Here is a 26,032-nt window from a genome sequence, read left to right as displayed (position 1 = left end):
TACCCATTGGTTATTAAGGGAGAATAAAACAGCTGTAGAAAACAATCTAAGGGAGAAGTGGCTTAAAATATAGCATTCTCCCATGGTATTTCTCTATTTAATCCCTGTTTAAAAGTATTAAAGGGGGCGTGACCAAGATGGCGGAGTAGGAGGACGTGTTCTCCGGAGCTCCCGTGCCCTTTCTAGGCCCCAAGCCCTACTCTAAGCTAATTCTCCCCCCCGGAGCCGTGGAGTGGAGCAGGGACGGCAGAGGGAGCGGCAGATTTGTCGACGGCCGGTGGCTGAGCCTCGCTGAGCACGAACTCTCCGAGTTTGGAGAGCCGAGTGTCGGAACGATGGTGCCCGGGGTCAGAGCAGTGGCATAGACCGGACGAGGAAGCACATCGCGGAGCGGTAGGAGAACGAGAGTCCGAAGGACCGGAGCAGAGCTGTGCGGGTCAGCGACAGCGGACCAGAGGCGCTGATTGACGATATCCGGAGAAGGATCGCGTCGTGTCTGAGGAGCACCCGCCCCACCCCCTGGAGGCCGGGATGGCGGCAAGCTGAGGCCGCGGCTTTGGCCTGGGCTGGAGGGTGGCGCGAGGCCTGAGCCGCAGGTGGGTGGAGAAGATCGCCAGAAGCAGGTCCGTGCCTCCAACAGAGGAGCGAGCTGTGAACTCGAGGCGGCGGAACTGGTTGCTGGAATCCCGGGGAGCAGTTCAACCCCGGGGCAAAAGGTTCAACCGGTGACGGAACATCACGGGCGCCCGGCAGTGACTCAAGGGCCCCCAAAGAGAACGGCGCGAGAACGGGAAAGGCAGGGCGAAGCGAGGCGAAGCATCCGCACCCCAGACGCAGCCGGGAGACCCCCCGTGCTTTGCCGGCCAGAGACGCCTCCAGCCCCCGGTAACAGCCGAGCCCCATCGGGCCTCGCCGGCGGCGCCCGAGCAGACCAGGCCATATTGAGTGCAGAACGCGGCCGACAGCTGTGTGTACGGGAAGCCCCTCTTCAACACATCTCGACACCACAGGGGTACAGCAGCAGTCGGAGGTGGTGTGGTAAAGCCTGGAGCTTGCGTACTCGCCCGGAGTGATCGCAGATAGAAACCAGAGGACTGGCATTGGCTGGAGCGGGGGAGCGGCTGGGAGCCTGTTGGAGAGTCGGGCTAGGTCACCACTGAGGGGCCCTACTGCTGGGTTCATGCCCCGACCCTGAGACCTTGCTAGTGGCCTGACAGGGAGACCGGAGCCGCAAAGAGAGCTCTGCGTCACTTACCGCCCCGGAGACACGGCGCCTGAGGAGCCTCATGGACGGAGAGTGCAGATCATCCGCCCTCAGCCTGACGCACGGAGGGTAAGCACTATCAGAGAAACAGCCCGCGGTGTGTGGCGCAATACAGCATTCGCCTTGAGCTAGGCGCGGAGACCGGAAGAGGCGCTGAACGGAACGGCCTGTAGAGGCGGAAGGCACACGGAGCAGCAGGAGTTTCCGCAAAATGGCCGGTCAAAGGGGTGGTAAACGCAACGACCGCATGCTGCCGGAGATGCTCCGCAGATCTAAGAGCAAAGGGGATAAGACCCCGTCCTCACCCGGAGCGGCTGGAAGCTCACATTCTGGTGCTACGGCGGAACCCCCGGTTACCAGATCCTTTTTGGAATCCCTCTTTGGTACACTACGAGAAGACTTCCAGGCCTTGAAACAGAAAGTGGCAGGAGAAGTGCGAGAAATACGTAGGGAAGTGGATGGTTTGGGCGAAAGGGTGGCCACAGTTGAAGGTTCCACGCAGCGACAGGAAGAAGAAATTACGTTTCTGCAGCAGGAGGTGTTGACACTTAGGGAACAACTGGACCTTCAACTGCATAACGAGGATTTGGAGAATAGGTCACGAAGGAACAACATAAGTATCCGGGGTGTACCATCCTCGGAAGAGAGCCCGGATATAGTCAAGTACTTACAGGAGCTTTTCCGGGCTGTTCTAGGGGAGGGGGCTGACTTTCCCATCAGGATTGATAGAGCACACAGGGTGGGGCCCCCGAGACGGGCGAATGGCCCCCCACCGGACATACTGGCCTTCCTCCCTGACTTCCCGCTAAAAGAACGGATAATGGCGGAGGCACGGAAGGAACACTCGCTAACATTCCGTGGTCACCCGGTGGCACTGTACCAAGACCTTTCCACAATCACGCTTCAAAAGCGCAAAGCATTTAAGATAGTGACAGACTTCCTCAGGCAGCACGAGACGCCCTACTCCTGGAGTCACCCTTTCGGTATTATTTTCAAGTGGAACGGAGAGACACACCAATTGCGATCCTTACAAGACACCTGTGAGGTACTGGGGATCATCACGGAGGAAGAGGAACCCCGCACACCGCGGAGGAGACGCACCGCCGACGGAGGATGGCAAAGAGTCGCACGGAGAAGAACATCGACGATATCCCGGAGACCGGGCTCCCCGACTATTAGGGCGGAGATGGAGGATGCTGTCCGGATTGCCTCCGGGGAGCTGGGGGTTACAGAGGAGGTAGCACTAACCGCTTGAAAGTGCTCCGGGGGGAGTCCACCATGGCATCACTGCAACTGCTGGCTTGGGGAGGGGGCGGATTGGACACATGTGGCTGGACGTCCACTAAGGTAACATACCACAGACTTGTCCGCTAGGGACTTGACTGGGACTATTTCAGGAAGAACTGGAGAGTTTGGGGAGGAGGGTGGGGGGGAGTTGAGGAGCGAGTTGAGGGAATGGGGGGAGGGGAGTTGGGGAGTTGGGGGGGGGGGAAGTTTGGGGCAACCCTGTCCAGTGCTTATGGGGCACCCACACACATCTGTCAGGACTCTCAGGCCAATTTGTATGTCGTTTCAGTGCCTCACGCTTCAGATCTATCGCATAGGGAACGTCGTCCTGATTAGGTATGGCGGAACTAAATGTGGTGACACTGAATGTTAAGGGGTTAAACAATCCTACAAAGTGGAGGGCAGTCTTGTCACTGTTAGAGGGCACACAAGCAGACATCTGTCTGCTCCAAGAAACTCACCTACTAGCTGGTGACTGTCATAGGTTACGGTCCCGCCACTTCCCTACACAGTTCTTTTCTTCCAACACAACCAAAACGGCCGGGGTGGCTATTCTAGTGTTCAAGTCCTTTAGGGGGGAAGTGTTGCACAAATTCGTAGAACAGAAAGGGAGACTTCTAGCCTATCGATTTAAATTGAGGACCCTGCAGTTTACTACAGGGACGATTTACAGCCCGAATGAGCAGCAAGATCGGTTCCTCCACTCCGCATTAGTAGACGTTACAGCATCACCAGATAGACACATTATTCTGGGGGGGAGGACTTGAACATGGTATTTGACTCCTCGGTGGATAGATCAGCGCAGCGTCAACCGCAGGCTGGGGAATTATCGCACGCAGTGAAAACACAGTTAACTGACTTGGACCTGCATGATCTTTGGCGGGGGTTCCATCCGTTAAATAGAGACTATTCCTACTATTCGCATGCACACAAGACAACGCCAGACTAGACTATTTGCTGGTCTCTGGACCGGTCCGAGACATGACCACTGCTTCAGAAATAGGGGTTATTTCTCTTTCGGATCACGCACCGGTCCCGGGAACCTTCCTTCCCCCATCGAACCCGGCTCGGCGTGGTGTTTGGCGTCTTCGTGACACCCTCCTACACAAAAAGACTATGGTGCAGCGTATAATAGATTCGGTGAAAGACTTTCAGCTGCATAATTCTAACTCTGATACCCTATTGACGACTCAATGGGGTGCTCTTAAGGCAGTGTTGCGGGGAGAATTCATAGCGATCTCGATGGCAGACAATCGAGAAAGAAGGCTAAAGCGGGATGAGCTCACGCAGAAGGTCATGGAGCTAGAACAGGTACACCGCCACAACGGGGCCCCTAGGGTTTGGAGACAGTTGAAGGCGGCGAGGAAACTCTTGTCGTCTCTGGACCTGGACAGAGCTGAATATGCCGCGCTACGTCTAAAACATGCCTATTATACAGGAGGGGATCGATGCGGTCGCCTACTGGCGGCCAAACTCAGAGCTGCGCACCAGAGTCGTCAAGTGAAAGAGATTGTGGGGGGTGCGGGGCAGCGGATCACGGATGACGCTGAAGTAGCAGAGGCCTTCCGCCAGTTATACTCCGAACTGTATGCTGAGGAGGGCTCGCGGATGGAGGAGCCGGACGTCTATTTGGACTCTGTGGCTCTCTCGTCCCTGGCTCCAGAGCAAGCTGACCATTTGGAGCGAGAGATACGGATCAAGGAGTTTGTTGCCGCGATTTCCAGACTCAAACATGGAAAGGCCCCAGGCCCAGACGGCTACACTACCCTCTTTTATAGAACGTTTAGCTCGACGCTAGCGCCAATTTTGACCAGGCTGTTTAACTCTTTCGCTAGCCCAGGGGGTATCCCACCAGACCTCTTACAGGCAACGGTATCGGTCATACCCAAACCCGGGAAGGACAGGACTCAGTGTAGCTCATACAGACCGATTTCCCTCTTAAATGTTGATCTTAAAATTTATACAGGGATCCTAGCAGCGAGATTGGCGCAGTACCTCCCCGGTTTAATTGAGCCGGACCAGTCCGGATTTGTGCCTGGGAGACAAACTGTAGATAATATTAAGAGAATAGTGCCCATTTTGGAAAAGGCCTCACGTATTCCGGGGGAGAGGATGCTGCTTTCGGTCGACGCTGAGAAAGCGTTTGATCGGGTGCATTGGCCTTACCTGGAGCGGGTGATGGAACGGATGGGCATAGGGGAGAAATTTCGACGAATGGTCTTTAACTGCTACAAATTCCCGTCGGCGGCGGTGCGAGTTAACGGCTGTGGTTCAAAGCGATTCAATATTGAACGCGGAACGAGACAAGGGTGCCCACTCTCCCCTCTCCTTTTTGCTCTCTACATGGAGCCCTTTGCCCAAAGAGTGCGACAAAACCCGAACGTGACTGGAGTGAGAATGAGAGGTTATACCCACGCGATTAGCCTATATGCAGATGATGTGATTTTCACGTTGGAAGACCCGAGGCGGGCTTTGCCCGCATGTATGGTTGAACTAAAGGCTTTCGAGGGGGTAGCCGGATTTAAGATGAACGTGGGGAAATCTACAGCATTAGATGTCTCCCTGACGCCCGCAACGAGACAGGAACTGCAGGGGCTTTTTCCTCTGCATTGGTCGCGGGACCATGTGCAATAATTAGGGATCATGCTGGCACCCACGTTGCAGGCGATGGTGTCCGTAAACTATGAGGCGATGAGTAAGAAAGTAAAAGAGGAAATGGGGAGATGGAACAAGGGGACGATATCTTGGCTCGGCAGGATTGCGGCGATTAAGATGACAGTTTTACCCCAGATTCTGTACTTATTCCGAGCATTGCCGCTACAACCCCCTAGGGGATGGATACAGCAGATGCAAACTGAGGTGTCCCGTTTTGTGTGGCACGGCCGCAAACCCCGGATGCGACGTGCCCTTACAACTTTGGCTCCGGAGTCGGAGGGACAGGGGGTCCGAGACCTGCGCAAGTATTTCCAAGCATCACAACTGAGGTACCTGGTGGAATGGAGCAGGTGGGAGTCAGATAAACACTGGCTATTCCAGGATCAGGCAGTCGCGGGGCGTCCCTTACAGGAAATACCGTTTCTGCGTAGATTACATCGCCTCCCCGAACCTCTATGCGTCTTATATAACGAGGGTACCGCTGAAAGTGTGGGACGCCACCAAGTAATCTTTTGATCTCACCACATTCCCTTCTCCGTTCACGCCTATTGTGGACAACCCGGATTTTATGCCGGGGACGGAACCTGGAGCCTTCTCGCACTGGAGGGCGAAGGGTTGTAGGGCGCTTTTTCACATGTACAGTGAGGAGGGGATTCTACCCTTTCAGAGCTTTAAAGACAGTTATCAGATGGCCGAAACAGATCGAATGAGATATTGGCAGGTCCGACACTGGGCCCTGCAGCCACAAGTGAGGGTGTCAGCGGACAGGAAGCTGTTGCCGTATGAGAAATGGCTGGTGACACGCACCTCAGACACTAAACTCATAACTGATCTGTATAGAATGCTACAGCTCCCACCCTCCAACTTCTATATCCCAAGTAGAGAACGTTGGAACAGAGAACTGGGGAGAACGCTTAGCCACAAGGAATGGGAGCAGATCTCGTACCGAGCAAGACACTCAGCTTACCATGTAGGCCTCACCGAAACCTTCACCAAGGTTTCCACGTATTGGTACCATACTCCAGAACGATTGCACGAGATGAACCGGCTCATAGATAACAGGTGTTGGCGCGACTGCGGGCATGTAGGCACACTGACACACGTCTTATGGGACTGCCCGCTATTACAGACATATTGGACAGAGGTGATTAATGAGATAGATGCCTGCTTTGATATTGAACTGCCCCGCTTTCCAGCATACGCCCTGCTTGGTCTCCCCAATGGCTTAATGTACCCGTTGAAATCTCGTAGGGGGAGGCAGATTGCTATCATGCTGGGCTCAGCGGTTCAAAACATCCTAATACACTGGCGTACATCTACCACCCCTTCTCTTACAGGTTGGCTACATAGGCTGTGGCATGTTCTGGGGATGGAAAAGCTCAAACTCACGCTGGCTGGGGAGGTGGACCACTTTGAGGAGCTGTGGCAGCCTTTTCACACACTACTAGCCACAGAATTCAGAGAACTTACATGCCCAAGATACTTGAGGCTTCTGAGAATCACGCCGCCGTTGTAGCATACTGTCCGACTGGGGAAGAAGTGAGGGCTGCTCTACAAGCGATGGGGGAGAGAGGGAAGACAGGTGTGACAGTACCTACGTTCTATACTACACAGCACTGGACAGGGGGGGGAGGGGAGGACGCGGGTGGTTGTTGGGGGGGGTTGTTTCATCGAAATGAAGGGTACGAAGGGTTTGTGATTTGTTCTTTAATCCTTCCACACGTTTCCGCACACAGAGCCGGAACCCAGGGCAGTCCCTTGCAAGGCTGGGACATTTGAACTTTATTTCTGGAACGTTCCCTGGCGCAAGCATTGACTCCTTACATAATTGTTTTCTTTTGCTGCTGTGCCCTTCTAATAAAAATACTTTAAACATAAAAGTATTAAAACAAATATCCAGTAAACTTCCCTTTTCTTTCTGATGGCGCAACCACCTTTACTGTCAGGTATCCGTATTTTCTCCAGAATACGCCATTGGAAGTCATCTGGTTTATGGCTCTTTTCAATGAAATGTTTCACTAGGGGTGCTGTCAACTTGCCTGTCTTAATGGCTGATCTATGTTCAGTCAGGCGTACTTGAATTGACCTGCAAGTTTCGCCTACATAGCCCAGGCCACAAGCACATTGGATGAAATAGACCACATTTGTGGTTTTGCAATTCCACATGTCCATTGCCTTAGCAAGAAAACCATTGTGGAGAAATTCTTCACCACCGATGTTGCCACATCATGCTTGGGAGAGGATTGCTATTGATTTTTGTATGGCCCTCTGGGTAATGGACATTATCTTCTAGTTATTGTTGATCCATACTCCCATTTCCCATTGGTAGAAGACCTTTCATCCACTACACATGAGCAGGTTTACTCAAAAACTAAATGGCATCTTTGCATTATGACTTGTACCTACAATCTCAAAATCTGACAACAACCTGCCTTTTAATAGTCAAGAATTCAAAAACTTTCCCAATCACCTCAATATAAAGAATCAAAAAAGCACTCTCCTTTGACCCCAGGCCAATGGTCTGGTAGAACGCCTCATGAGTTCTCTAAAGAAAGCTGTTCAGCATTCTGCAATGGGGAAGCTCGACCTCGAAGGTGTTTTGAACACTATTCTTTGAGGTTACCGTCTGAAGCCCTCATTCAACCACAGAGGAAACCCCTGCAACTATCCTGTTTGGAAGAGCCATAACAACCAAGTTTTCCCAATGGAAGGGGCTGGGTGTGACAGGGGATACATCTGCATTCATCTGCATGCTGATAGTCTTCTTGGGCTGGGAAGAGGTGATTCACACTTTCATATGAATAGGTTGTGTCCTGCCCTCACTCAAAAGGCTGATTTACCCCCTACTGATTGTCTGGAGCCAGGACTGGGCTGCAAGGGATTGTTGCACACTTCTGAGGGTTCATTTGAAGTCACCCGTTCATCAAAGACATGTTTGAGTATATGTACTGGAGCTCTCATCCCATGTTTTAAGGCGCTGCTTGTGACTTGTAGCCAGACACTGTTGGCTCTACAAACTGCTCAACGCCATGAGGTCTGCTGTACTGCCAGGAGCAACCACCATTTCGACTAACTGCCTTGTTGTGTTGACCTGCTGCAGCTGTGCTGCAGGAGGGACTACCAATTTGCAACCTAACTATATGTGCTGTCTGCTGCCTGCCACCTCCTTTTGTGCCCCGAAGTGCTCTCCAAGGGCGTGTTTGCTTGCCCCCTGCTCTCTCGAGATCACAGGGCCATCAAAGACCTTGTTGCCTCTTTTCTCCAAGACTTCTGCTGGGTGAGCCCATTTTACAAGGGCTAGCATGTCACCAGTGCTCCATTCTGCTCCAAGGTAAAACTTTGTGCAGGACAGTGCATCATGAGCCTACAGTGCAGCGCTCTGGCCAGGGGAGTGCCTTTGTGTATTCTAGGAAAGTGCTCCATGTTTTACAAACCAGCATGTGGTGAGCGTTTTTCTCTAGCGTGAACAGCATTGTGTTGTCTGATGGCATGACCAGAGAAACAAACACGTCCTTGAGCCAGCGTGCTCACTGCAGCTGAATTGTATTGTGAACCTCACCCCCGGAGCCTGCAAGATATCGCCACTGCCATATGCCACCAAGAACAAACTAGTGTGGCCCCTCTGGCTGTGAGACTTGAGGAACAGAACCCTGAAGACGTGTACTGCTCTGAGGTGGTACAGTGCAGCGTCTAAGGCTACACAGCTACAGGAGCTGTACATAGCCTTCAAGGCAGGCCTTTCGACAACACGTTGTTCTGTAACATGTGGCGGGCCAGCATTCCGAGGCTCATTCCAGCCAGCCTCGCCCTCTGGTTTTAACGCGTATACTGCCGAAGGTCTCAACGTCTGGTCCCTCTCCCAAGACATGAAAACATTGTTAGCAAGCTACAGATGCCCTGAGGACAGTGAACCTGCACCCACAAAGGTACTGTGAGGTGGGTTGGGTCCAGAAGAAGGGTATAACTGTTCTGATCTCCTTCACGGGTGGCTTAGGTTCCCTTGGGCAAAGAGATGCGATTGAAGCGTCCCTAGAGGGTTCCGGACTCGCAAGAGCGTGAGGGGCATTTCTTGTTCAGCATTGTCTCTGCTCTAGAGAGATTATGTCAAAATTGCCACATCATGCTTGGGAGAGGATTGCTATTGATTTTTGTATGGCCCTCTGGGTAATGGACATTATCTTCTAGTTATTGTTGATCAATACTCCCATTTTCCATTGATAGATGATCTTTCGTCCACTACACATGAGCAGGGTTATTCAAAAACTAAATGTCATCTTTGCATTATGACTTGTACCTACAATCTCAAAATCTGACAACAACCCTCCTTTTAATAGTCAAGAATTCAAAAACTTTCTAAATCACCTCAATATAAAGAATAAAAAAAGCACTCTCCTTTGACCCCAGGCCAATGGTCTGGTAGAACGCCTCATGAGTACTCTAAAGAAAGCTGTTCAGCATTCTGCATTGGGGAAGCTCGACCTTTAAGGTGTTTTGAACACTATTCTTTGAGTTTACTGTTTGACCCCCTCACTCAACCACAGAGGAAACCCCTGCAACTATCATGTTTGGAAGAGCCGTAACAACCAAGTTTTCCCAATGGAAGGGGCTGGGTGTGACAGGGGATACATCTGCATTCATCTGCATGCTGATAGTCTTCTTGGGCTGGGAGAGACGTGATTCACTCTTACATTTGAATAGATTGTGTCTTGCCCTCACTCAAAGGGCTGATGTACACCCTTCTGATTGTCTGGAGCCTGGAATGGGCTGCAAGGGACTGTTGCACACTCCTGAGGGTTCATTTGAAGTCACCCGTTCATCAAAGACATTTTTGAGTAAATGTACTGGAGCTCTGATCCCATGGTTTTAGACGCTCCTTGGGACTTGTAGCCAGACACTGTTGGCTCTACAAACTGCTCAACGCCATGAGGACTGCTGTGCTGCAGGAGCAACCACCCATTTCGAATAACTACCTTGTGTTGACCTGCTGCTGCTGGACTGCATGAGGGACTGACAATTTGCAACCTAACTGTATGTGCTGTCTGCTGCCTGCCGCCTCCTTTTGTGCCCCGAAGTGCTCTTCAAGGGTTTGTTTGCTTGCCCCCTGTTCTCTCGAGATCTCAGGGCCATCAAATACCTTGTTGCCTCTTTTCTCCAAGACTAAGGATGCAGAGCTACAGGAGCTGCACAAAGCCTTCAAGGCAGGCCTTTCGACGACACGTTGTTCTGTAACATGCGGCGGGCCAGCATTCCAGCCAGCCTCGCCCTCTGGTTTTAACGCGTATACTGCACGAAGCTCTCCACGTTGGGTCCCACTCCGGAGACATGACAACATTGTTAGCAAGTTACAGATGCCCTGAGGACAGTGACCCTGCACCCACAAAGGTACTGTGAGGCGGGTTGGGTCCAGAAGGAGGGTATAGTTGTCCTGATCTCCTTCACAGGTGGGTTAGGTTCCCTTGGGCAAAGAGATGCGATTCAAGCGTCCCAGAGGGCTCCAGACTCACAAGAGCGTGAGGGGCATTTCTTGTTCAGCATTGTCTCCGATCTGGAGATGAGCTCAAGAATGGTGCAGGGCCATCCATAGAGGTGAACTGCTGGAAGACTCAAGCTCAATTACTGTTTAACGTTTGTAGGTGCTCCTGCGCTGTACGTTTGGTTTCTAAATGCAATCACTTCAACCACGTTCACTACAGTTACCATATGAAGTGGTGTGCCGTAACCTATGTTTTCATAGTAATTTATGTGTTTTTGCTTTGACAAACCTGCATTATTTGCACTAACGGTGTGATTTATGTCATTTTTGTCTTTTTTGATGTATATATAGAATTTATTTTTACATAATCCTGCGTGGATTCCCTTTTGTGGGTTACCCACTGTTTTGCTGCGCGAGTGTGTTGCACAAATGCTCTGCACGTTGAGGTAATATAAATTTTATGATCGATTGTGTCCCCTATCTTAGACCCCATCGACTCCATGTACGAGCTTAAGGTGCATGTAACTTCCCTCCTGTGCTAGCTATGATGACGCAAATACATTTGCGTCCAACGTTAACATGTTCTCTTTTCGATCCGCCATGAACGGATTGGATATTCAGTTCCTAAATATGCTATGCCAACGTCTTTTTGTGGTATACCTTACATGTTTTTCAGCTCTGGCGAGGTAGGCCTGAATTCTGCCATCGAGCCTTTTTCTGCCTTCTGATTCCGATACCCTCAGCCCAGGCTGCCTCTGTGCCAGTGACCCTTGCCTTACTTCTGGCGCGGCTAACGGTGCTCGGCTCAACCCGTTGCCTGCCAAGACTGCCTTCAACCTTCGAATTATCTGCTCCACTCCTCGAAAATACATTCCTGTCTGGTAGATTCACGTCAACATCCTTCCAGCTGCAGGGCAGAGGGTTAGGCCTCACTGTCTCTATGCAAGTAATTCATGGCCCTGTTTCCATGGTAGGCCCATGCCCTCCCTCGCACCCCTCGCGTCTCATGTAGACACGCAGACGCTCATACACGCACTCATAACCAGTATAGAAATAACCACTTGTCCGAGAGACCTTTTCCCTTCAGATAATGCAGTTCCTTAAACATGAGATATTAGATGCTATTTGGGATTAGGTTGATCTGACATCCAGACATCCGTCTACACTTGTAGGGCTAAATGACAAGTCCCCCTTCACCCCTCAAGTTACACGCACATTACACGTCATCCCGCTGCGCGCGCATCTCTGCCATGTAATTTTGCTGACACTGCTGGATTCATTCATGGATCCACCCATTTGTGACATCATGTTCAATGACGTTCTTGTCCACGCCTTCATGCACGCCTATTGTAACGCCTTTTTGTATTACGTACATGTATTCTTATCTCTCTTCTCAGCTGTTACGCCTCCTGCATATGCCTTTACTGTAATGCATTGACTATATATATGAATGTCTGTCAATTATGTATTGTCGCATACTTGCATATTCGCATATTACCATTGACTCTGTCAGTCTGTCCCTTCCCAAACCTACGTGGTGACGGAATGGTATGCAACCTTGGCTCGAGCCAATATGCTAATCACCCAATTCCTTTTATAGGAATAAAACCCTTTTGAGAAACCTCAAATATCACGGATTTTGCCTCCTATTTTATTATGAGTTATTCTTATTGATTATAGAAATTAAGCACCGGTAAATTAATTATTTACGACAATTTGGCGCCTGAACAGGGACCCCTCCCCCATCTCACGCGCCGGTGGTGCGTTGCAGGCCTGGCCCCCTGCCACAGCCGGACGGACAACTACGCGTACCCGCAGGATTTCCTGTATCTCCCTCAGGCCAACGGAGGTGACTGAGGCTGCGATCGACACCCAGACGAGGCGGTGAGAAGTGCGGAGGATCCCGACCAGAGCCTAGCTGAGAGAGCAAGATCCGAGGTATACGGAGGCCCACCAGGTTCCGACGTACCGAAGTATCAGCGTCACGAGTCGAGTCCGAATCCAGTCCGAATCCAGTCCGAATCCAGTCCAGGGTTTCCGAGGCTTTCCGTTTCCGTGCTTCCCGGTGAGTACCGTTGCTGGGGACGCATATAGACGTGCGCATTAGTTTGTGCCGGTCAAGACAGGTGTGGGTACACAGACCTGGTCTGCACTGTTTTAGACAGTGTATCTGTACTGTTTAGCAGTATATCCAGTCTGCACTGTTGAGCAGTGTATCTAGTATTATGCAGTCAGCAAGTTACCTTCTAATCCTCATCATTCATGTTAAAATGTTTTAATGTGTCTTAAAAATGTCGTGGTATGAGTGATTGTTCGATCGTAATTATTGTGATTATTGTGTTCAGTGTGTTCATATCTGAGTAAGAACCAAGTAGCCAGATTTCAAGATGCCTTTGTTCTCCAAATTAAGACAGATAAAAACTAGAAAAGGGGTATTAGAAGAAGCTGTTCCCATTCCACCTAGGGACACCCCAGGGTACTTTATGTACCACAAACATGGCCTAGATGCCGTTTTATTCCTCGACTTATGGGTGGACTACACTAAAGAATTATCCGAGAATCAGAGATGGCCTGCTACTGGGACATGGGATGCAGATTGCATCATGAGGGTAGAGGAAGCATTGTGGAAAAAGAAAGCCAGACAGTCACAGAAGGATGCCATTGAATTATGGCGTAAAGAATCACATAGGCGTACAGAAAAAGCACTTAGAAAAGAAGAGAAAAGGAGGGAGGATCCAGAGAAAGCCCAGGAAAACGTATTAGTTGAGGAAGGTACTCGAGTAAAATTAGAACAGGTAGACAGACAGCGAAACACACTCATGAATGGCATGTACCCCCTCTTGACTGAGGGTTTGCCTAAAGCCACCCCGGAGGTACCAAAAGAATTACCACCCCCACTGCTCCCGACTAAAATACCCCAGAAAACAGCAAAGGACATTTTCCTTGCGTCCTACCTAGATGATGTGGCTCCCGCATATGTAAATACTGCACCGCCACGCACACCTCCACCTGCCGACCAAGACGGTCAGCTCCTTCCTCCCCGACAAGCCACTCCTCCTCCTGTTCCTTCTGGTCTTCCAGCTGTCCTTCCACCTATTCCTGGGCCTGCTCCCTCCGCTTTTCACTCAACGAACCCCTTCGGAGCTGGCGCCTCAGGAGGCGCGTCCGGAGGAGCGACAGGTTACCAGACCCCGCCATCGGCCCATCGGCTGACCTATAGAGACCTAGCACAACAACGTACACCTAGAACAGGCGATATTACACTACATGGAGATCGTCTTGCAGACTGTAGATATGATCCAGTGCCTGGTAAAAAGAATGACGAAAGAATGTTGCTCGCATCAGTACGTTTGCGACGAGTTACGAATTTCTTATTAACACTACCTGGAATGGTAGATCATCTAGATCGAATATACCAGTTCGTACAGACAGGAGTAGGGCCTGAAAGTATTAAGGAGGCCATGGCCTATCAGAAAGTGGATACGAAAGCAAAGATATTACGGTTTCTTATAAACTGTTTCATAAGGGAAGTGGATAGGCCGGGTATGAACCCGGACGACGTGAAAGCACTCCACCGGTGGGGCCAGAATATCGCAGACGGGAATCACGATAAAGAGGCCTGTGTAGAAAATATGTACCGAAGAATAAGAAATGCAATAATAAAGATGCATGAGAAAAGACAGCCACCACCGGAAATAGATTCAGACAAAGTTGAGTCCTCAGAAGAGGAGGATGAGCATGAGCAGACCCCAGAGCAGACACAATTACCAGTCAGAGAAACGATAGCATATGTAGGTAAGGGAAGACCTTTCAATAATTCAATGCGCCCAGTGCGTCCAGAAAGTAAAAGAATATTCCAAGAAGCCATGTGCAATCCAAGAGCTCCTGAACATTTATTTCAAGCTACTGATAATAGACTTCGAGAACGAATGGGGTACCATGTACTCGATTCTATGGATGAACAAGAACTAGCGAGGTCAGCCGTACAATGGGCTGACAATTCTGAGAAATATGGTGATGATGCGTTAGCACATACGTTCTTGAACCTGACACCGAGTGAACAGCGTTTAGCTGGTACATACATGATACAGCACCTGCTCTTATTGTATAGAAGCCAACATTCTGACCCAGGCCCCTTGCCTGATATATTAATAGAACTACTCATGAACAAATGGAGAGGTCTAGGTACCGATCTAATTAAAATAATTCTAGAACACCGACACAGATATAGCGCCTTCCTATGTCCACAGACCAACTCAGCACATGTCATGGAAAGAAAAATGTATTACATGGACGGCCAGAATCCGTTGCGGGAAGTACACCCAGTACAGAATGCAGACAATACGTTTAGACGTGTGTTTGTGTACACCCCCATAACTAAAATAGAACTATTGGAAATGAAAAAATTAGTACCTAGTCATGACAAAGATCCCGCAGGTTTCCACCGTGAAATAAAAGACATGATACTAATGGGTGACTATACTTATCCCGATATTATGAAAATATTGAAAGTGTTACTGCCTCCCGGGATATACGAGAAACTCAAAGAAAAAGAGTGGGAGGTGGGAGACACAAAGATTGATTGGGCGGCATTAGAAAACGAAGAAAGTACTAGAATTCCGGGCCAAGGGCTCGGGGATAAAGTTAAAGCATTACCAGGATTGCTAGTACAAGTGTTGCCACGTTTATTAAGTACTAAAAAGGAAGATTGGGGTGCCATTTCAGCTTGTAAACAGAAACCCGATGAAGATACCAGTGATTTCTATACCAGATTTGAAAAATGTTTTGGCATTAATAGCGGTCTGAAAGCAAGTAGCGAGTCATATCCACATCTTTTTGTAACGAAATTAGTCGAGAATTCACTGCCCCAGGTTAAGAATAGAGTATTGAAAGTCGAAAGTACTTGGCAAGCTAACACCCCTTCACAAATGTTACAAATGTTACAGTATCACCAGAATAGAATTAGGGAAGAACAAGAACATGAACAAAGACGCATGAAAGACACGAAAATGAAAATGTTAGTTGCTCAGTCAGTTCCCGCCGAAGGACATAAAAAGGGTGGGACCCAGCCTAGTAATAAGACAGCTCCTGTTAAAGGGACATGTAACTACTGCAAACAGCCAGGTCATTATGTAAACGATTGTGCCGTTCTGAAACACAATATCTCCACGGGTAAGACCAAGGAGAGACCGCGCGTACCCAGACAAGATCAGGTCCAGCAACAAGTACCACAGAATATACAACATATTCCGCCTATGCCAGCTTCATCACAAACGGTGGCAGTCCCACAGCAACAGCCTATAACTGCAACACAGAACACAACACAACAGATGTACCAATACGCACAGAACGACTACCCTGATTATCAACGATACACATGAAACAGCCTAGAGAGGAAATTTGGCTTGCCCCTTATTGAAGTTCCCGTAGATCAAGAGGGTCCTTATGTACACAGTCAGGTGCTAGGAAAAGACAGAAAGTTTTTGATTGATACAGGGGCAAGCAGGACCACAATCAGTCACAATGAGGTTCCAGGGGCACCCCTCTCAGGCTCACAGAATGTTTCCCTTGGATTTTCAGGAAAACCTATTATTAATGAGGTATCACAGCCACTCCCCCTTGCAGTTGGTCCTCTGACACGGACTACAGATTTATTACTCACAAAATCATGCCCAGAAAACTTATTAGGAATAAAGACACTAAAAGCTCTAGGAGCTATAATATGCTGTTCTCCGGAAGGAGTACGTCTATTTTTGCGAGATTTTAAAGGTCATTATGTGTTAAGAGATATGGATCCCCGGTTACAGAATGTACCTGCGCACTTGTGGGCACAAGGCCCCACTGATGTAGGATGTATGCACATTACACCATATCGAGTCACACTCAAAGCAGGAGTGGTACTACCACGAATTCGACAATATAAGTTACCTCCAGATGCTGTAGTGGCTTTACTGAGAATTATTGACGAGCTCATTGCACAAGGAGTGGTTGTGGAAACTGACTCCAATGTATGTAATTCTCCTATCATACCAGTTCTTAAACGTACTGATCCAAATGCACCACCTGTTTATCGATTAGTTATTGATCTGCGCGAATTGAATAAATGCATTATACCACAGTATCCTGTGGTCCCAGATATCTCTTCATTACTGACAGCTATTGATTCAGAAGCGACGTTCTTTACTGTAATTGACCTCAAGAACGCCTTCTTCAGTGTCCCAATTGATCCAGAAAGCCAATACTTGTTCGGATTCAGTTTAAATGGACGATCTTTCAAATTTGCACGCGCACCTCAAGGGTTCACAGAAAGCCCCAGCATCTATAGTCAAGCACTGAAAAGACAACTCGACAGTATTCACATGCCAGCTAACACTGCCCTACTCCAGTATGTCGATGATCTGCTGATCACCGCACGGAGCGAACCCGAATGTGAAAATGCATCACTGACAGTTCTGAATTTCCTGGCCGACAAGGGGCACAAGGTATCCCCTTCGAAGCTGCAATTCTGTGTTCAGCAAGTTGTGTACCTGGGTCACTTGCTGTCCAAAGTGGGGAGACAGCTCACTCCCGATCGCATTCAGTTAATTGTAAACATGTCACCACCAAAGACACAAAAGGAGGTGCGGGCTTTTATAGGCCTCACCTCGTACTGCAGACAATGGATTCCCCAATATGCATTTCTAGCAAAGCCACTCATCCAGTTGACAACCCAGGAGGCAGCGACATCGACTGTCCTCCCTTGGACTCAGGAACATACACAAGCTTTTGATAACTTAAAGAAAGCCTTATGCCAAGCACCTGTTTTAGCAACACCATGTTACAATAAACCTTTTACACTTTTTGTCACAGAACGTGAAGGTACTGCCTTGTCAGTCCTCACCCAGGAACAAGCAGGTTCACACAAACCGTGTGCTTACTTTTCTAGCACATTAGATCCGGTGGCTCAGGCTTTACCTGCGTGTTTGAAATCAGTTGCAGCGACAGCTTTAGCAATCAGACAGAGCGATGCCATAGTATTAGGGCATCAATTGACAGTACAAGTTCCACATTCCGTGGAAGTTCTTTTAAATCGCACACAGACCCAACACTTGACCATAGCAAGACTGACAGGTTATGAATTGACATTGTTTCAACCACACATAGAAATCAGACGCTGTAGCACATTAAATCCCGCCACATTGTTGCCAGTAAACGGAGTAGATCCCTTGGCACATGATTGCATTGAAGTCATTACTATTACAACAAAACCCAGACAGGACTTGACAGATGTCCCATTATCAGATCCGGACCTGACACTTTATGTGGATGGTTCATGTATGAGAACAGGTACAGGAGAATTAGTGGCAGCCTACGCAGTCACTACGGATACCGAAGTTATAGAAACAAATTGTATTGACACCTTGTCAGCTCAAGCCGCAGAGCTCATCGCTCTGACACAAGCATGTATTCAGGCCAAGAATAAGAGAGTCAACATATACACTGATTCACGTTATGCATTCGGAGTCGTTCACGATTTTGGAGTCCTCTGGCGAGAGAGAGGTTACTTAACTTCTCACGGTGCCAACATCCAACACGGTCCTCTCATTCAAGGTTTATTAGATGCAATACATCTACCTACTGCAATCTCTATCATGAAGTGTAAAGCACATACAAAGGTTACCGACACGATCTCCCAGGGTAACGACCTGGCAGACCGAACAGCTAAGCAAACGGCTCAGAATCGAATGCATGCAACTGACTCGACAAAGACAATAGTTCCGACACCAACACACTGCATGACAGTCAGGGATCCCGGCCATGATGTAATTGACATACAGACACATGCCACACCAGACGAAATCCAGAAGTGGACTGAACTAGGAGGGATCCAAACAGATCAGGGATGGATGACGAAGGGAAAATCTACATGGTTTCTCCCCGACTCTATGGTTCAGGTCATCATTAACACAATACATAGTCCAGCGCACCTAGGAGAAAAGGCAATGCTAGATAGCATCCAACACATATGGTACAACAAGAACTTACGAGCAGCAGCCAAACAGAAAGTGCGTACTTGCATGATTTGTTGTCAGTTTAATCCAGGTAAAAGCATCCCTGTAGAGCAAGGTGGATTTCAGCCTCCCGATCACCCTTTTGAAGTCCTCCAGATGGATTACATCCAGATGGACCGCTGCCGAGGTTTCAAGTATGTCCTCGTAGTTGTATGTGCACTTTCCCGATGGACAGAAGCATACCCAGTCCCAGATTATACTGCTCCAACCACAGCCAAGCAACTGGTTCGCGAGTTCTTCCCGCGGTACGGTTTGCCCCGTATCGTGTACTCAGATAACGGTCAGCCATTCTCATCCGAGCTTGTGAAACACATTACACTCTTGTTAGGCTATCAGTGGAAGTTCCACTGTGTCCGGCATCCCGAGGCAGCAGGTCTCGTGGAGCGTCATAATCAGACCCTAAAAATCCGACTTTCCAAAATCTGTAGAGAGAAGGGCATTGACTGGATAGTTGCTTTGCCGGTAGCCCTCTTCTACATGAGGATGGTTGCCCATTCTCGAACTGGGCTATCCCCGTATGAGGTGGTCTTTGGTAGGCCTCCGAATATGTGGGGGACGCCTATTCCGCGAAAAATTACAGATGTTGACTGTGTTATGCTGACAGATTACCTTGCTTCCTTGATGTCTGCACTACAATCTTGTCGTTCACAGGTAGCTGCAGCCTTTCCCGACAATGCCGATGTGAAGCCCCACGAGGTGGTTCCGGGGGATTACGTCTTCGTCCGCAACTTTGATCGGAGAAGTCCGTTGGAGCCCCGCTGGCAAACCCCGAAATTGGTTCTTCTAACAACGAGGACAGCCGTCAAAGTAGAGGGCAGGAAGGGGTGGCTACATTCCAGCCACGTGAAGAAGTTCCACGGACTCCCTTCGGACTTGGACTCTAAGCCCTGCCCTCCTACACAAACTGACTCAAAGCTCCCTTTGGTTGAGAAAACAGACTCTGAAAAATATAGACTTAAATTACGATCTAGCAAGTCAGACAGTTTAATTGTTTAAGTCCTCCCCTAGGTGAATCGGTTAAATTAGTTTCTGACATGTATCCCCTAGATCGAGACAGAGAGAGAGATAGGCAGAGAATACTGAAGAAACGTGCATATTGTAAATCACTTCGTAGTCACTGTATAGTGACATTGTTAATCATGTTTTTTCTAAGTCTTCTGATTATTGCTGCAAGTATCTTGCTGCACATTTACTACCCTATTTTCAAGCATGTACAATCTGCTTATAACGTCACTGCCGAACATTCTTTTAGCGAATTACCTCCACATGAGCTTTCCTACAGACTTGCGCTGCGCAACAACACATTCATTAGTATGTTACATCACTCTCATCAGACTAACAATGCTACAAACTGTTGGATATGTGGCCGCCTCCCTCCCTACCAGAAATACAAGGGAGTTCTGCCTCTTTTTCCGTACCCATTCACTCACAATGGCTCCTGTGGGGCATGGTTTAGATTGATTAATTCCTTAGATTCTGACATTGCTGTCTATGATGGGAATTGGGTTTGGGGAAACCTGAACTCAGTTCTACTTAAAGTCTGTTACCCTGACAAGAAAGGACTTCCCACTAGAACAGGAACTGATCTAGAAAATGAAGTATATGGATTAGGAAATTACACAATCAACCTCATGATTCTTACTGTTGAATCCGAAACTGCACCAGTATTGCCTGCCATGTCAGTGTTACCAGTCAAAGGTGAATTATGTATCAGGAAAAATGGTTCCATACATTTAGGTCATAGTAAATGTACTACTGTAATCGAATTCAGTGATCAAGGAAAGTCCGCGTTTAGAGCTACACGTCATTCCTACTTCGTTTGTGGTCATATTGCATACATACGTCTGCCTCCAGATTGGGATGGTACCTGTTACATTGCATTCCTTCTGCCACCTGTTTTCCTAGCCCCTCCTGACTATCACAGAAACACCAATCTAGTAAACAATAGACTCCGAAGAGACCTCCCGATTGTCGACTACACTGAAACGGCATGGGAGCAATACACCGACTTCAATAAAGGTTTCTTCCCCTACTTAGGTGCTGTTTTTAACAGTAAATTGATACGCAAATTAACTAGAACCCTTGAAGCAGTAGTGAACGAAACTACCTCAGCTTTAGGTAACTTAACAGAGGAACAGTCCGCTATGCGGGTTGTCGTTCTTCAAAATCGTCTCGTTATTGACGTCATCCTAGCCGATAGGGGTGGAGCTTGTAAGGTCATCGGGTCAAGTTGCTGTGTTTTCATTCCAGAAAACGCGCCAACGGTATATAAAGCTATAACACGTCTCCATAAAATTGCAAGTCTGATACATCAGAATCCAGGCACCTGGACTTGGTCCGGTTGGTTCTGGACAACGTTAACCGCTTGGGGATGGAAGATCCTATCCTTCCTAGGTATTGGCCTTCTCATAGTATTCAGTTGCTGCCTGTGTTTACAATGTGGGCCGGCGATTTGCGGCTTGTGCGCCACATCATGTATTCCGCATTCAAATTCCCGTTCAAAACGTCAAAAGAAGAAAGAAGAGCAAATGATGTTACATGAACAGATTGATCGATTCATGCAGATCGATATATCATGAAGGGTCCGTAGGGGACAAGGAGGGAATGAGGTAATATAAATTTTATGATCGATTGTGTCCCCTATCTTAGACCCCATCGACTCCATGTACGAGCTTAAGGTGCATGTAACTTCCCTCCTGTGCTAGCTATGATGACGCAAATACATTTGCGTCCAACGTTAACATGTTCTCTTTTCGATCCGCCATGAACGGATTGGATATTCAGTTCCTAAATATGCTATGCCAACGTCTTTTTGTGGTATACCTTACATGTTTTTCAGCTCTGGCGAGGTAGGCCTGAATTCTGCCATCGAGCCTTTTTCTGCCTTCTGATTCCGATACCCTCAGCCCAGGCTGCCTCTGTGCCAGTGACCCTTGCCTTACTTCTGGCGCGGCTAACGGTGCTCGGCTCAACCCGTTGCCTGCCAAGACTGCCTTCAACCTTCGAATTATCTGCTCCACTCCTCGAAAATACATTCCTGTCTGGTAGATTCACGTCAACATCCTTCCAGCTGCAGGGCAGAGGGTTAGGCCTCACTGTCTCTATGCAAGTAATTCATGGCCCTGTTTCCATGGTAGGCCCATGCCCTCCCTCGCACCCCTCGCGTCTCATGTAGACACGCAGACGCTCATACACGCACTCATAACCAGTATAGAAATAACCACTTGTCCGAGAGACCTTTTCCCTTCAGATAATGCAGTTCCTTAAACATGAGATATTAGATGCTATTTGGGATTAGGTTGATCTGACATCCAGACATCCGTCTACACTTGTAGGGCTAAATGTCAAGTCCCCCTTCACCCCTCAAGTTACACGAACATTACACGTCATCCCGCTGCGCGCGCATCTCTGCCATGTAATTTTGCTGACACTGCTGGATTCATTCATGGATCCACCCATTTGTGACATCGTGTTCAATGACGTTCTTGTCCACGCCTTCATGCACGCCTATTGTAACGCCTTTTTGTATTACGTACATGTATTCTTATCTCTCTTCTCAGCTGTTACGCCTCCTGCATATGCCTTTACTGTAATGCATTGACTATATATATGAATGTCTGTCAATTATGTATTGTCGCATACTTGCATATTCGCATATTACCATTGACTCTGTCAGTCTGTCCCTTCCCAAACCTACGTGGTGACGGAATGGTATGCCACCTTGGCTCGAGCCAATATGCTAATCACCCAATTCCTTTTATAGGAATAAAACCCTTTTGAGAAACCTCAAATATCACGGATTTTGCCTCTTATTTTATTATGAGTTATTCTTATTGATTATAGAAATTAAGCACCGGTAAATTAATTATTTACGACAACGTTGCCTCTTTAAAGTAGCCTGACTGCTCTGTGCCAAGCTACCAGATGGTGAGCGCAGGTTATCTCAGGCGTGTATCTGACTTACTCTGACTAGAGTGGTGGATTCTGCCCGGCTTAGGTGCCTACCTTAGCCAACCAGAAATCCCATTCCCAACAGTGGTTCTTGTGAATCACTTGATTTCCCAGCATGCTCCTGCTGCAGGACTAGGTCACCGCACTTTGTGATGGAGGACTAGCCTCCATTTGTGTCTCCCATTGAATTGTGAATCTTCTTCTTAGAACATACATGTTTTCCCTGAATTGTAACTGTTCACCTCTCCATATTATGTCAATGCAGCTTTTTCAACAAATATTTTCTTCATGTAATTTTCAATGTTTTTTCTATTTTGTAGAACAACAATCACATCTAGAAAATATGAATGGAAAAGAGATGAATTTTACACAAAATATCTACTTAAGAAAACAGCACAGAATGCACATGAAGGAGAGACGCTTTGCTTGTAATGTGTGTGACAAAGGATTTATCAATAAGACACTTCTTGTGAGGCACAAAAAAAGACATACCAGCCTCAGGCCATATCCCTGCGAAACGTGTAAAAAGTGTTTCACTCAAAAGGCAACTTTTTTACAGCATCAAAGAACACACACTGGAGAGCGGCCTTATCACTGCACAGAGTGTTCCAAGCGCTTTGCTCTTAAGAAATGCCTTGTACGGCATCAAAGCGTACATACAGGAGAAAAGCCTTTTCGCTGCACCATGTGTGAGAAGAGCTTCAATCAAAAGACAACTCTACGAATGCACCAACTAATACACACCGGAGAGAGACCTTATCACTGCACCATGTGTGAGAAGAGCTTCAGTCAAAAGGCACATCTACTTCAGCACCAAAGAAAACACACAGGGGAGAAACCTTATCAATGCACTGTGTGTTCAAAGCGCTTTTCTCGTAAGGGGACCCTTGTACGGCATCAAAGTGTACACACAGGAGAGAAGCCTTATCACTGCACTGAGTGTTCAAAGCGCTTTGCTCAGAAGGAAGGCCTTGTACGACATCAAAGCGTACACACATGAGAGAGGCCGTATCACTGCACTGTGTGTGAGAAGAGCTTTACTGGTAAGGCACATCTTCTTCGGCTCCGAAGTTTACACTCCAGTGAGAGGCCTTATCGCTGCACTGGGTGTGAGAAGAGCTTTACTCAAAAGGCACATATGCAACGGAACCAAATAATACACACTAAACTGAACCCTATCACTGCACAGTTTATGCCAGGAACTTCACTCAAAACAAACTTTTCTACAACACCAATTAATACAAACACGATAGATCCATTTTCACAGTTACAATCTTTTGTCCTGCTTACCCCAAAGTAGGTTTTACTGTAATGTTGTAACTTAGCGAGGGCTTATAGTAAAAAATGCCTAATGGCCAGTGTTCCCTGTAGGGTACGTGCATATAGTGTAATAACCACGAGTGCGCAAACTCCGTTGCGAAGCGCCTACACTTCACACATCACTAAGGCACCATTTGCAGCTCTTGCTTTTAAAAGCGAGCAGCGTGGAAAAAAAGATCTCTTGCGTGAAGGAGCACAGAGAGCAGATCTTGGGCCTAGCAACATACCACAGTGGAAGGGGGAGAACGTTGCAGCGTGCCTCTTAAACGGAGGGTATCGGGTTGCCATGGGTCACAAGTTGTGCAGCATCTTTCTTCTTCACACTACTAGTCGGGGTGGGGAGGAATGTATAAAAAGCTGCTGGTGAAAAGTGACGCTTGCAGCTGCAAGGCGCCATTATCTTTTTAGCCAGTACCACAGCAGTTGAGCTGCTCCAATCGGAGCTGGGGTTGATTGCATTAGCTTTCAGGCTGAACTGCCAAAGGCGTATTTGTTATTTCATTGTTTATCCTTATTGTTTATCACGTTAATCCCTAGGCAGGAGTCAAACATGCAAAGGAAGGCAAAACGAGCAGTGTGAAGAGTTGGCATTACTTCCCAGTGTAAGGAGGCCCTGACAATCACTGTAGCAGTGAATAGTGATAGGTGGTGGTGGAAAGAATCCAGGCCCGGCCCCCCCGGCTGGAAGTGTACATCGATGGCACTAACAGGCAGTGTGGGGATAGGCACTACTGAGAAGTGTAAGAAGCGGGCACTGGTTGGCCACAGACGTCGCGGTCACCAATGAGCAGTGTCAAGTGCTAGAATTGGTGGGGAGTGTGAATAGCTGGGACTGGGGGACAGCGTATTGGTTGGCAGTGAAATGCGGCCACTGTTGGATCGTGTAAGTAGCAGTCATTAATTAGCATTGAGGGACTGGCACTTGCGGGCTCAGAGACAACACAGTAACATTCTAAAGTAACATTTATTTTGTGTTTTATAGCATTTTACTTTCTTGCGCTAGCAGTTTCTCCTCTCTGTCTGGCTTCCCCAAGTATGCGCCAACTAATGATCATTTTAGTAATCTCCCACTGCCTTACAAACTCTATTTCTGTATTATACTTAAATAGGTTGCTTGCCCCCCCTGTCCAGTCCTGATGAAGACCCCCCAGCAAGGGCACAATCAACCCTGCATTTAGAGGGTCGAAACGTCGACAACTGCCCATTGATCCATCAACTTCACGCCACTACTAATTTCATTGATTGTTAAATGTGAAGTATGATTTCCCGAACCATTGTTATGAACTTTGTCTTCCTTACTGTAGTTGATCCACGAATACAGTTTTGTCTCGATTCATTGATTCTACTGTCACTCACGTTATTTCACCACCTGATCCTCACTTGATCACTCACCACCCCCCTTCCTCCCCCCGCCCCCCCCCTGGGGCACTGTACAACCAATTGTACCCATTGATTTATTCTTGTGTATATTTGTTATACTGAGTCTCGTTGTGATTAAAACAATGTGGACCTAATTAATTTGTTTTTCATTTGGTATGAGTGTACTAAATTAATTCACACACACACTGGGACCCCTTCCTCTCAGTACTTGTTGCACCCAGGTCCCAGTGACTATGTTTGGGTAAACCCCCCCCCCGTATATACCCTAGAATGGTGTTTGCCACAGGTTTTTGTAGCTGCACTCGCATGCGTGGGCAGTTCCTTGGCACACATAGCCTTGACTGCTGTGCACAAAGATCTTGCACTGCCGCACACAGAGGAAACAAATTGGAGAGAACATTGTTAATAGCTTGTTCCGTTGTTAGAAGAATATTCAATGTATCACAGCAGGTTGCAGACTCCACTCATCCTCCACCGTTCCACAAGCAGGCAGTTTGGAGCTTCCATTTATTTAAGGCAATTCCTGAAATATCAGAAATGGCTGTACAGTTCAGAAAAATCTTTTGCACTCTCAGGAGATTCCTTTCTTTCATTGCCCAACTCCCTTACTGTTGTTGTTTTTTGTTTTTTTATTAACATTTTGTTGAATAT

The 26,032-nt window shown here is 48.0% G+C and overlaps 1 protein-coding gene across 1 annotated transcript in view; it reads left to right on the top strand.

Annotated features, from left to right (window-relative positions):
* The window catches only part of LOC147669022 (uncharacterized), an 80,600-nt gene extending 55,584 nt beyond the window's left edge, over positions 1-25,016 (top strand). Inside the window, exon 3 of the mRNA XM_086948276.1 lies at positions 23,002-25,016. Within this exon, the coding sequence (XP_086804402.1) occupies positions 23,002-23,681 (680 nt within the window). The 3' untranslated portion in view covers positions 23,682-25,016. The remainder of the gene's footprint in view (positions 1-23,001) is intronic.
* The last annotated feature ends 1,016 nt before the right edge of the window (positions 25,017-26,032 follow it).

The sequence above is a fragment of the Lissotriton vulgaris genome, unplaced genomic scaffold, assembly GCF_964263255.1.
Source record: "Lissotriton vulgaris unplaced genomic scaffold, aLisVul1.2 SCAFFOLD_2865, whole genome shotgun sequence".
Lineage (NCBI taxonomy): Eukaryota > Metazoa > Chordata > Amphibia > Caudata > Salamandridae > Lissotriton > Lissotriton vulgaris.
Note: the sequence above shows the minus strand (reverse complement) of the source record. Positions and strands in the feature narration are given on the sequence as shown.